The sequence below is a fragment of the Stylophora pistillata genome, chromosome 2, assembly GCF_964205215.1.
Source record: "Stylophora pistillata chromosome 2, jaStyPist1.2, whole genome shotgun sequence".
Classification (NCBI taxonomy): Eukaryota; Metazoa; Cnidaria; class Anthozoa; order Scleractinia; family Pocilloporidae; genus Stylophora; species Stylophora pistillata.
This window is the reverse complement of record NC_142520.1, coordinates 15,473,249-15,487,200: the sequence shown is the minus strand read 5'-3', so window position 1 is coordinate 15,487,200 and position 13,952 is coordinate 15,473,249. Positions and strand designations below refer to the sequence as shown.

Sequence of the window (13,952 nt, the reverse complement as noted above, 5' to 3'; positions counted from 1 at the left end):
TTATGTTTTATGACCAGTCTTGAATAGTTATAAGCCGCTACATACCTCGATTAAATATAGCTGTCTCAAGATCCTCGTCACCTGAAGAATCAGATAGGTCCGGTTCTCCGTGGAACTCAGGATCATACTTTCCTCTCTTTGCTTCTTGTTCAACATTTTCAGCGTCATCTTTTATAGTCGTCCAACGTTCACTGTGCACATTACAATGGGCTTTACGATGTTTCCAGAAAGCTGCTCTCGATAAGTATTCATTGCAATGGCCACACCATAGTCTAGATTGTTTTCTCAAGTGAGACTGACTCCTCGAAGACATCTTGCAAATCGTGAACTACCGAAATTTTGTCATTTGCGCCGAACCTATGTAACAAACAGGACAACACTGCGCATGTCAACTTTCTTTTTGACCGAGAAGATACTGGGTTAGAGTAAACTACTTCAGCCAATCACCTACCGTTTTTGTGGAAGAAAGCCAATCAGTACATCTCGTCTACTGGCGGGAACACGGCGGGCCCTTTTGTCGGCGTGATTAAAGGCCATTTCATTGTGATGTTTCCGGTTGTGAGCGTCCTTTTTTCAGTTCATTTATCCTTTTTGCTTCGTGATCGTTAACGTTCTTCATCCGCAAAATGGAAGATCAATACATTGTTTTGCTAGAGAGGGTTATCGCTGAAAACGTGCGTCTTCGAGAGGAGCTGGAAGCGCGCGACAACGAGCAGAAATGCATCCTCGCAGAACTCGGTGCAAAAATAGAGGGCTCTTCAAATTCAGGACAAGAGCGAGAAAGCAGGAAAAGAAAAAGGAAGACCCCTGTCCCTCAGCAGTGTCGTGTAAGTATATTTTTATCTTGGTTTCCTGTTAACCATGATCGCTTAGTTTGTTCTGTTAAAAAATTCGGCCTGTTCATAAATTTCGTGCCCTCCACGATCCGTGAGGTAGTAGATGACCACGTGCTCAGTATGGCCCACAGGCAGTCCAAGCTCACTACTAGAAATGCAGACGTGACTCTTGGTTTGAGTGGTATAGTGTTACAAACGGTTATTTATAACGGTTTGTATGAGATGTAATCGGTTTGCCTTAAAAGAGAGAAAAAATGTCAAGTGTATTACTGCTTTCTTTTAGCAGTGGAATACCAAAATAGCGCGAACTCGCCGAAAACTCTTCAAAATGGCCTGAGACGCTGGTAATCAACAAAGAATACAACAAGGCAATAAGGTAAGTCAATTTTATTTCAAAACATGACATTTTTTCTCGCTTTTAAGGCAAACCGATTACATCCCATAAAAACCTTTATAAATAACCGTTTGTAAAACTATACCACTCAAACCAAGAGTCACGTCTGCATTTCTAGTAGTGAGCTTTGGCCGCCTGTGTATGGCGGAGATATTTAAGGAATTTGATGCAATCTGTTGTAAAAAAAACTTGTGCCATCTGTGGTGTGAAGACGTTTCCCGACATTGCCTGGTCTCAATGAGAGAGTGGTGGTGTTTATTTATTTACTTTTTTTTTGGGGGGGGGGGATGATTTACCTAGTAAGTAAATAAGTGTATTACTTCACCAGAAGTTGCTCCCAACTTCGCAGAATATAACACATTTGTTGTTTTTATATTTGATATACCATACAGTTTATCATTTTCATGTAATTGTGTGTTTTGACCACAAGGTCATGGACAGTTCTCAATTCGAGAGCAGGGGGTGAGAGCTTTCATTTCCTCCCAATGTCCTCTTTGCAGCCAACAAAGCATACTTTAGCTACATGTACTGTCTGGGAGTTCCTGTTTTTGGAAAAGTGCTAGATCGCTTCAGGATACCAACATCAGCATTTTGCCTCTTTCATGTTTCTTTTCTTGCAATGTTTCAGGTGTCTATCATTCCAAAGGTGATGGACTTGCAATAATTATCTGCTTGCTGTTTTCAATGCTGATGCCACAACAAGGCATAATCTTTGATTGGGGAGGTCAACAAATTTTGCCATGAACATGTACTTGGTGCATGATCATGTGCGTGTCAAAGTTTCAAATTAGATCACTCTGATTGCACATCTACACGTACACTGTAAATTGTATGAGAAACTGGAATGGAAATACATGAAGAGCTGCACATTTACCATAGATCCATTTTTAATTTGTTGTTGTTTGTTTTGCCAGGTATCTGAGGTAATTACCACTAATTTTACTGCTTTGTGTTCTTTCTATCTGATGGTTATAGCAAGACTTCGGAAACATGTACAAAGTCCTTATGCAGAATGAAGCTTTTGAGGGCTTTAAGTTGGATGAGTGGTAAAGGCTGTTTCTCTGATAGTAGAGTTATTTCCTGGTTCCCTGTTGTTTGGTTGTTTGTTTGTTTGTACGATTTTTTCTGTATGTTTGTTTGTTTGTTTTACACAGTGAGAAATTGAATTTTAGCAAATATACATGTAGGACAACACAATTTCCATATGGCACATTACAGGAAAGATAGTGACACGTCCCCTGCTATACATAAATATTGCATGTTTGCTCCACAATCCCTGTGGGTGTAAAGGGGCATTGTCATGAGGATTTTGCTGTTTTAGGTCAATTCTGTGCTGAAATCATTACTTTAAGGCTTTACTCATAAACAAAATGCTTCTGTAAATTAAGCTATGCCGAAGATATAAAATGCATTTTATCAGAGAAGGCTAACCATAATAAATTTCTTGAGGGTTTTTTGAAGATATAGCATCAAAGTTTGAAAAAATTGGTCAATTTTTTCAAGTTTCAATCAATTTCCATCCGTGTCATCCATAGTGATAGGTGACAGGAAACAGTTTCAGAACCTTCAAATAGTCTTTAATAACAAAACCAGACTTAGTTTTGGAATTCAATTGATGGAAAGGCACCTTCTAGCTTTTTATATAGTTGCCAAATAGCGTGACAATGCCTCTTTAAAAGCCCAGAAATTAAAGAGCATGTTTAAATGTTTTACCTAGTGCAAAGTCTTGTGGGGAAATAAATATTTTGACTACAAGTATTAGACAAGGACACTACACTGTAGGAAACTAGGGCACTATGATCAAGCAATGCACATATTGTGTATGTATTTGGCTCAGTTGCTAGAGCATAAAAGCAATGTACAGAAAGTCGTGCACTGGACTCCAGTTGGAATATCAGATTTTTCTTTGCTTTGCAGTCCATGCTTGGGACAAACTGAGCATGACATTTCCATTAGAAATGACTCGGTAAATGTATGTATAATTTTAAATAATGGTGCGCATTAAATTTTTGGCCTTGCAAAAAGTTCCTCTTGACCAAACTTAACATTGAATTTCTTTTATATTGTTTTTTTTTTTGTAAAAACTTTTGATAGCTCTAAATCAGAAACCAATGAAGAAATCACAAAAACAGTTATGGATGCAATTGTGGCTGACCACATGGGAACTGAAAAGTGTCCCTGGTCTGTAGCTGAGATGAAAGGTATGAACAAAGAATAAGAGTTATTTGCAGGATTACAAAGAGGGCTTTTAAAGTCTGCCCTTTGACCAGAATTTGCCCACACATCCAGAGATTGTACATTCTGCTTTCAGTATTTTATTGTGGGTTACTGGTATATTGGTTATTCTCCAGCCTCCATTTGGCATGGAAATGTGCTCCGATACTTGTTCGCAGACATCTGTTCCAAGAAGTGAACAGTTTTCCAAGAGCATACAGCGTAGCTTGAGGAAAACTGTGAACTTTGTGGTACAAATAATGTCCAAGGACATATATCTGAGCATCTTTTCATGCCAAATGGAGGTTATTGAGTTTATTACCATTCTTTAATATTTCTGCATTTTACATGTGCAGTATCACTCAAATATTTCCCAAGTTTCACTGCACATGGAATATTCAGTCACATGACACATTTACATTTAAACCAATCACACATCAGCAAAAACATTTGATGGATTATTAAAACAATAATTATTACTATTGAGTGAATAAAAATTTTTAATTCTCCCATTACACTGTACTGATGGTGTAACATTTTCTCCTAAGGTGCTGGTGCCACATATTCTACATGATGCTTCAATGAGAGCAAAAAAGGGAAGCAAGAGGCTCACAAGAATCTCTATCGGAAGCAGGGGAGAGTGAGAGATGTAAGTTTCTGTTGTAATATGCCGTAATTACCTTTTCAGTACAATCTTTGTAAACTCCTGTTATTAGGCATTTCTTGAGTTTAAGACATGGCTCAAAATGAACTCTGGCAAGGTTGCAAAATGTGAGTTATTTCTAGTTAGAGAATGTCTGCAACTAAAATTTTTGCCTTTCAAAACTGTAACTCGTGAGAATTTGTGGACATTAATATCTATTAACAAGCTATTCTGAGATACATGAATATGATACATATAATACTATTTTATAAATTGAATTGGATTTGTCAATTGTCAGGTGGCTCAAAACAGTTTCCAGCCCTTAGATTTGGATGGGTTATTATGACCACTCTCCATCACTTGATGCTACAATCATGGTACATGTATAAGAATACTGCCTAATCATTGGTGACCACATCGTTATTTTTGTGACACAATAAGTTACCATAGCAACCTCCTAAAAAACACCCTTAATTTGATAAGCATGATATGATGCAACTTTCGACAAAGTTAAAAGAAATTCTGTGGACAGGGTTCACAGCCACTACAATTTTTTTTGAAAATTTAAGGTTCCTGTGAACCCGACCTTAATTGTAGCATCAAGTGATAAAGAATGTTTATAGAAACCCATCAAAATCTAAGGGTCCGAAACTGCGTTGAGCCATCTTTAATGATCACACATGCAAATATTTTTATTAGCTTAGTCATCTTATAGCGGTAATCAACTAGTAAAAGATTAAAATTTCAATGATTTGGCTCTCTGTTAGATGAATATTATCTACTTTTGTTGATTTTTGAGCTTTTTCTTTGATTGCTTAGAAAATCCAGAGGAGACTTCAAACCCAAAAGACCATGTCTTGGTCAGGGGAGAAGAAAGCTTTGGTGGAGCAGGCTGTTGGAAGTTCCCAATACACCAGCTCTGACGAGTCAGACTTTTCAGATGATGATAATGACACTGAAGGCCCTTAAAAAGAGCAAAGGCTGATAGTTTCGAAAGAAACTGTTTGGGGCTGCGTCGGTGGGAGTAACGAAATAATTTGGATATATCAACAAAGTTGAAATGGTAAATTGGCCACCGTAATGATTACAAAAGCTGACTTTTCGAGCGTTAGCCGCTCCGACGAAGGGCTAACGCTCGAAACGTCAGCTTTTGTAATCATTACGGTGGCCAATTTACCATTTCAACCTTAAAAAGAGCTGCCACTTCTCCAGAGTACTAAGTTTATTGAACATTAATGGCATTGACTACAGTGAGCACCCTTGAGTTTATTCTGGGAGAACCCCAAAGTTGCAAAGATTGGTCAATTTCAGGAAGACAACAGTACACCAGTTTCCATTTTTATAAGTAAATGGCTCACATAGTTTTGTTTGAAGTGCACAAGTTTATCTTTTTAATGTTACAGTTAAGAAATATTTGAAAAGAAAGCTCACTAATCAAAAAAGGACAGTGCGCATAGGCGACTTTGCAGTGAGTTGACACTTGCCATGTTTACTAAGTTTATTTAATATTAAATTATAACGGAAATTGTACTTTGTCATTTTTAGTGATACTGTTAAGAAATGTTAGAAAAGAAAGCCCGAAATCCAAAAAAGTACAGAGCTTATAGGCCACTACAGCGACTTAGATGAGAGCGATTAAAACAATAATTATTGTAGTATCTATGAATTGAAATAAGAAAACGGTTTACAATTTTTGTTTCCTTCTGTTCTATTTTGAAGATACTGGAAGAAGGTTTATGACTTTTATACATAGATGTATATAGATATTTTTAAGATATTTTTTTGACATGACAAGAGGTTCACAATTTCGTCTTTTTAATATAATATTACAGTATTTAGTAACCCAGAAGCTCTTGCGAGCAGATTTCTTAAAAAAATAAATCATTTTGAAGAAGGAACATGTGTCGCTTTAATAAGCATAACATTGGGATTAAACTGTCTTTACGCCAGGTGTAAAATCAGCGTAAGGAAGTACCGTGTCTTTACTGTCGCTTTACACGCACCTTTAAGCGTAAAGTTGACATTACACTATCTTTACGCTAAATTTAAAGGCGGCTTAAAGAGTCTCGTTACAGCAACTTTACATATACGTAAAGGTAGCGTAAAGCTTGCCTTTACGTAACGTAAATGTAACGTAAAGTTGTGTAAATGAGAACTTTACGCTAGCTTTACTCCAAGTTTAAAGGCGGCTTAAAGAAGTCTCATTACACCAACTTTACACATATGCATAAAGGTTGCGTAAAGCTTGCCTTTACGTAGTGTAAAGGTAGCGTAAAGTTTCGTAAATGAGAACTTTACGCTAGCTTTAAGTCGCCATTACGCCAACTTAAATTTGATTGTTCGTGCTGTGTAGGGTGCTCCGACGAAGGGCTAACGCTCGAAACGTCAGCTTTTGTAGTCGTTACGGTGGCCAATTTACCATTTCAACTTTTTTGATATATCCAACTTATTTCGTTACTCCCACCGACGCAGCCCCAAACAGTTTATTTCGAAACTATCAGCCTTTACTGCTTGTTTGTTTGTTTGTTTTTGGGGAGGGCTACGAACCTCTTCGTACTTAGGCCGTAAATCCGAGCGAAAAAAATCAAGGTCCGTTACTGATAGTATGGACCTCGAATTCGGTCAGTAAGAGGTATCTATAATTCAAGAAAAACTGTTGTAGCGCCTAAAGTAGTAATTACAAGGGAACCGCATACAAAAGTTATAGCGTACCTAGAGTCTGTCAAAGAAGTGATTATCAGTCCAGTGACTGTTTTAAAAGTTTATCTTAAAAAGGTGAACGTTATGAATTTGCATTTCTTCCAGCTGTACCATCTTGCGAAGCGTTAGGAGTAGAAAATGCAAACATTGTACCTGACGCCCAAATCACTGCGAGTTCTTATTATCTCAGCTGTTATCCACATATAGGACTCTCAATGGAGAAAAGGGTTGGTGTCAGAAGACTTCTAGAATCACTGATGACTATTTACAAGTTGATATGAGGGTAGGGCGTACAGTCTGCGGGGTCGCCACACAAGGGAAAGCAAACGGATCGTAATAAAAAGCTACCAGCTCTCCTTCTCTGCTGATGGTGCTAGTTGGACTGTATATAAAGAGCTAAACGTCGAAAAGGTATGAATGGAGGCGATCTTTTTCAGCATACTGTATATTTACCCCTACTTCATATATATTCTCGCCATAAGCTTTTTCTTTGAGCTTCACGGCTACGGAAGGATTTACCAGTTAGCAATAATTAAAACTTAATTAAAAATTATAACCTATGGGATTAAGAGTAATCTCTATTATTTCCAAAATGATGTGGTTTTTTTTTCACATTTTGCAGTGGTTACAAATCTTGTCCTCTTCTCTGTCGACTAGGGGAAAAGACTAAGGGAAAGAAGCTTAATACAGATCTAGAAAACAAATAATATTGCTCGAGAATCCCTTTGAAGTAGCTTTACTGAGACTTCATTTTTCCTAACAATTAAGTGTCTTGTTTTGTTTTTTCTTGGCTGACCTTCGACGCGAATTCAGACTTGAATATCATTGTAAAACATACACTGAATAACCCAGTCCAAGCAAGATACGTTCGATTTTACCCGGTCACCTCTTCGATTCTCCCTTGCATGAGGGTCGAAGTGTTCGTGCAGTAGATAAGAAACTCAGCCGCAGTTCAATATATCTGCTTGAAATCTCCTTAGTCTTGTGGAAAGGAAGGGTACAAGTGTTGGTGAATGCCATAGGTAGGCTTCACTGTGGGAATATTTAAACATTTTCGATTGTTTCCTGCGAATATGGACCGGAAGTGAATGCGTGCGTGAGATGTAAGTATATTGTATTTTATAGTTACATTTACGGTTGGATTACAAGCGTGTATTAATATTATGTAAACGTTTGAATGTGCTTGTCATCTCAAATAACAGATTGTATAGTTGGACTTAAATCTCTGCACCAAAACTAGGGATTCGTTATTTATCTTGCGTGAAAATGTTTTCCCATGACGTTATAAAAAAAGGGATCGAAAAAAATAGCCGAAAATATGAAGTCTTCGCATTCGATATAATTTTCGGTTTATAGGAAATAGAACCGGTTGGAAAAAAAATCTAGAGGTTTAGACCAATGATGGTTCTATTTGTATTATGTTGTGTTCTATTTCTTTTTCCATCTTTCCTTACAATATACGGTATTCTACCAAACTTATCCTATATTTATCTTATACCTATCATGTGCTCTTGAAAATAAATGCATTTTGACTCGCTTTAGTAGTTGATATTAATATGTTACTGGGGAGGTTAAGAAAACCACGACGGAAACGGCAACGAGAAAGTCACTAAACAAAAGGTTTAACGAGTAGAACAATATCTGTGCACGTGTGTGACAAATTATTATGAAATTCTTTGCGCCCTCTGCAACTTGAAAAACAAGATGAAATGACCAAACTTTGCGTTGTTTGGAGAACGTGAACAAGACGGCTAATTCTTTAAATTTCTATATCTAATCTAACGCTGTGTTTCATATTCAGTTTCGAGATAGATTTGACAGTGAGAAAAAATTATCTTGAGAGTATCGCGAGAAACAAATTAAATAACTTGTGAGTATCGCGAGATTCGTAAGTAAAATATAAGTTAATTTTTTTTTTTACCGACATTTTCCACGGCGTCGCAGTCATCGTTTCTTAAATTCTCAAATGTCTCGAAGGCGGCTGGTAGTATAGCGTGGACAAGGGAAGGAACACGTAACCTTGTTTATAGTATTGACAATCACTTTTGAAATGATTTGGACACAGAGCTAACAACTCTTACAAACCTCTTTTTTTGTGAAACATCCAACTAACTCCCCACTCAAAGTTCAATTATCTGCAAGCCGGCGCCCTGTGAGTTTTGTTATAATCAACATTGAAAGGAGGAAGGAGGATCTGAACTGAATAGTGTTCTAAGGAACATGACGAGTATTGTAATTTGAAGAGAAACATAGCTACATAATGGTGTTTTCTTCAATTCAAATCTATCAAAATACTGCTCGCTATCGTAAACATAAATTGCAAGAATAACTGGCGCTCCAACTTGAAGGAGCTCGTTATGTCATTTTAAGCGTTGGAGACAATCAAGATCTTTTTAATAGAATAAGAAAGAGAATACTGGGATACATAAAACCCAGAGGAAAAAGTTCTTTGAGAGGCACGAAACACTGATCTAGGATTAAAAGTTACACCTCCTATTGTTCTCCCTTGTTTTAAAAGGGTATAGTCTGCAAACGCTTACAGAGGTTATGAAATGTTAGTTGTGCTAGGTCCGTGGGTAATGATCTCGAACCAAATATTTTCCCGTCTGGCCCTCTCCGGCACTCAGTCAATAAGTGTATAGAAACTTCTAATAATTCGTCCGAACCATAATGATGCAGACATGATGAAGAAAACGTAAATGATATTTTAATCATGCGGCAGGTTCTGCCCACATTTATACCAATGATGCAAAGGTAAGGGGGTTCTTTTCAAATCAGAACGGGGAGTTTGAAAAGTACAGATCATGTAAATTCGTTTTGAAGAAAATAAAGTGGAAATATTTCACGTTTTGTACCCCCTGCCAAATGACTGAATGACTAATGACACTGAAATACGTTTGTGATGGTTTTAAATGAAAGTGTCCTGTATTTCTCACTCTGAAATCCAGATCAGATGATTGAGTACTCAAACTATATCCTACTAATGGTATTCTTTAAAATGCAGAAATAGAAAACACCTGCAGGCACCTTTCAAATGGGAGATTGCACCAAACCACAAGGCGACGATAATAAAGGCATTTCTGAAAAAACAGGTTGAGTACGCAAAACATGAAACAGGTCGAATACGCAAAAAGAAAAAACAACAAAAAAAAAAAAACAACGGGGACCTTAGGAAAGCTGTGATAGGGACAGCAAAACAAAAGATTCTATGACAAAACAATACCAAACCACGTGCGTTTTAAAGCTGTCTACATTTCTTAGCCGTCCTCTGCAAAATAAGAACGTGAAACCTCCACAGTCTTCGTGGTCTGAAAACAAAAACCCTATGGTGAGTTTCTTTCTGGGGCTTAACGCTGTTTAGATACATTATGTCGAAGTTGATGTGTGACGCCAGTTTTAATCGACTTCATCCCCGGCGTTGTCATTCTCGGTAGGAAGTGTTCATCTTGCAATTATTTATTCGTCACTGCCTGACGAAACTTGAACAATTCTGTCTGAAATTTAGAAACTCAAGGGACGGCAATGTACCTACAACGTGACCTTTCTTGATACCATGGCCTGATGCTTGCTTTAATCTCCCTAATTGATGGCCACAGCGACGCCAAAGATTTCAGTTGGATATCATATCACAGACGGCCCAAGCTCTCTTTGAGAACCACACAAGGAACATAGTTTGCATATCGATTTATAAGGATTTGTATGGGATTTTCCACAAGATAGCCATAGAGATAGTTAAAAGTGAAAATATTAAATAAAAATGGCTTACCTTATTCCATAAGTGTGTTGCTTGTTCCTGATGTCGTTATTTTACCGATTTCACTTGATTTAAGCGGGTTTTTTTTAATCCTGGCTTTCTCTTCTTAAAGAGAATACAAGGCCGAACACTTCTGTCCAGACAGCCTCCCGAACGAAGTAAAAATCCCGAGCTAAAATGTACCCACGGCCACAAATCCACAGCAGAATTCAAGGGCAAAGGTTGACCTTTCATTTCGATTCTCTAGCCACACAATCTCAGCCCTGCGATCGACGCCAGGCGGCTCTTCGTGTCCTCAGTGAAACGTTAAAACGTTTGTAGACATCCGAGTCCTTTTTAAACACGACACAACGACCCTTGAAATCGGCTTGGTAACCTCGTCCTGTTGGCAAACCAAGACTCGCGGGGGTACTAGATCTCAACTTATCAACAAAACTCTTGTAAAACCCGGGGTCCCCTCAGGTTTAGTACCCCGGCCAGTTTTGGTTTACCAACATGACGCGGTTACCAAGCCAATCTTGTAGAAAATCCCATACAAATCCTTATAAATCGATATGCAAATTGTGTTCCTTGTGTGGTTCTCAAAGAGAGCGTGGGCTGCCTATGATCATATCAACAATCAAGTAAATCAATTTTGCGAGTGCACTTCACATGCGAAAAGTTATAAAAAAGCAGGGGGAAAGAAGCTTATCAATATCCAAATACCAATAAATTTTGAAGTGCTGGTAATACGCAGATTTGGTTTTAGTTCTTCCAAGTGCTTTCGGCTCAGTTTTTTTTATGTATCGATGATTTGAAATAAAAGCAGATAAGTATCTGCAAAATTAGTCAGCCAAAATACTTAAAGGTTTTGGGTATAGTCGTTACCTGTAATATATCGCGTTTCTTATTGCGAATTTCTCTAAATAAAGGTACGCAAAGACAGAGAGCCCCTCTCGTCGGTAATAAAAATCTCCGACACCATATTTGGCCTCTAAGCTGCAATATTTCTCACATACAGTAACGCCTTAAAGAATGGCATATACAAAAAACCTATGAGATCTCTTTTCGGCCTCCTTCAGCCACTCTAACTATCTACATTGTACATGTATCATACCGATGATTCAAACCGATTAGTTCGTCTAAGATGAGCTCATAACACTAAACAATAAATTGGCAGTTTTAAAAAACACTTTCATGAGACAGCTCGACGTTGGCACTTTTTCATCGCTATCGTTAGTATTTGCACAAGAAGGTCAAAATCGCACGCAGTCGCGCAGTTTCGTAGGCGGTCATTTCAGTGTTCCGTTAGCGTAAATGAACTGTAAACGTACGAACTAGACATCATGTCCTATCTGTGACATTTCCATCAAAAGATAACGCAGGCAATTTAATTTAGTACGCTCTAGCCTTAGCGACGCGGGTAGAGAGACTGCCTGGAGCACGGTATTGAAAACTATTGTGAATTGTTTTAATAATTGATTATGTGGATGTAATTTTTAAGGGCAATACGGAATAAACATTACTTTTTTACCCAAGTTAGAACTGTGCAAGAGAGAGACTTCAGTATCTTTGAGAGCAGTATCGTATGTCTTGAGGTAAGTTGATGGAATAATGACTCGTAGATGTGTTAGATATAATTAACCGGGTGATTGGGAAGCTTCTCAGGACCACACTCATTACCTTTCTGTGTTTTCTTAGAGGCACTTTCATCTCGTCAAGTGCTACACGCAAGTTAAAAAAAAAAGGTCTTTGAAATCGATAACTTAACTGTTCCGCTATGTTTTTAATTTCATGACATACTAAACCTCTAAGGCGCCTCTTCGAATTTGGTAGACCTTTATGTAATCGCTTGGGTTGAAAGTCCATCGTTAGGAGTCGCTAGTGTCACGGTTTCTTGCTTTATATCAGATAAAATCGTTTGAAGAACAAGAAAGAAGAATCAATTAGAGTCCAAAATTGGTAGAAATGCAAAGTGACCTTGACACTGCAGAAACTCTGATATTATGTTTTGGTTATTCATTGCGCAAAAAGAAATTCCCAGTGCATTGGTTCCTAGGAGACGTGAGCATAACGCCATAGAAAATTCTCGAAGAAGACAAAACATTCCATACAACTAAAATATTCATTATGTGTATTCCTGAAAACCTCATTTAACTTTAGTGTTCTATGCCTTATTTTTTTCCTCCGGTGGAAGCTGAAGATAACTGTTAACATTAAAGTACTTCTCTACTTTGTCCGACTTGTGGCCGTTTTTTTCTCATTAACCTTGCTTTGCTTTGAAACCAAAACTAAGGAATTCTTTTCATACTATACCTCTTTTCCTTTTGTCCAATTCATATCAAAATTTTACACATTACATTTTAAGGTTGACCTCAGCTTTGGAATAGTTACTACTTTATTTCACACCAAAATGAAGTAATTCTGTTGGCAAAAGAGCTGTTTCTTCTTTGTCGAGATTGTGACAAAATTTATACAATGCAATAAAAGGTTGACTTCAAGCTTTTGAATACTTTATTTTGAAACCAAAACTAAGTAATCTTGTATAGCCAACGAGTTCTTGTAGAACTGTGGTTGCGCGATTCACAAGAGGTTAGCATACAAAGCAGATCTATAATTAAACAAATTAGCAAACCAATTTTTAAAGTTTCTGATCAGGAGTACATTTTCTCTCTGAAGTTGTCTTGTCACTAAAATTTATGCAAATTGAAGGATTCCTAACTACAATAAAACTCACAGCTGTGGCAAACGACATTAGTTTCGTGCTGTTAATTGTTTTTAGGAAACTTCAACTTCAAATAACTCCGAGCAAGTCTCCTGTAGAAACTTTGCATTCAGGCTTCGAGTTAAGAAATTATGGAAATCGTGAGCACAATTTTTTTCAGAATATCATCGATTTTGAATCATTAAGGCATAGCAAAGTGAAAATTGCCTTATGTTTGTTTTGAGTGAAGAAGTTTGTGCAGTAAATCATACGCCCACTGCTCGTGTTCTCTCATGTTGTCAACAAATCCCGTTTGGCCCATAACGCTGGTCAATCGATTAAAAGTGCGGTCTATTGCTGAAAGATACCTCAGTTATAATTGAAGTTGTACTTCGATCGTGAAATGTTATTTTTAGAACCTTGATGCTTGCCGTGTTTGTAAATCTAGTTAGACTTCTTACAGGAGATCTGATAAACTCACTAGGAAATAAATCCAACGGTAAACAAAGTTTTTATTCCGATAATTTTATTTTTGTGATAAGATTCTTCTCCGAGAAAGTAGAATAGACACCAAATGATTACAAAGGATGTTAGGGTTCTAAAAAAAAAAGCCGCTGCCTCGGTAGGGGGGTATTACAAGATAATTTAGGCGTTGTATCGACTGAGTTTATTAAGTAAATTAAATCGTGTAGAGTGTCTGAAGTTGACGATTTGGGCCCTAGAGTCAG

General features: G+C 37.5%; 1 protein-coding gene and 1 pseudogene across 2 annotated transcripts in view; one reads left to right on the top strand and one right to left on the bottom strand.

Annotated features, from left to right (window-relative positions):
• LOC148737328 (uncharacterized) overlaps nt 1-367 on the bottom strand; it is a 1,437-nt gene extending 1,070 nt beyond the window's left edge. The window contains exon 1 of the mRNA XM_088748705.1: nt 46-367. Coding sequence (XP_088604831.1) covers nt 46-313 — 268 coding nt within the window. The 5' untranslated portion in view covers nt 314-367. The remainder of the gene's footprint in view (nt 1-45) is intronic.
• Nucleotides 367-5,056, top strand: LOC148737327 (uncharacterized; annotated as a pseudogene). Its single transcript, XR_015996780.1, has 5 exons — nt 367-827; nt 2,206-2,276; nt 3,325-3,431; nt 3,993-4,093; nt 4,907-5,056. The product of XR_015996780.1 is annotated as an uncharacterized LOC148737327 (transcript).
• The last annotated feature ends 8,896 nt before the right edge of the window (nt 5,057-13,952 follow it).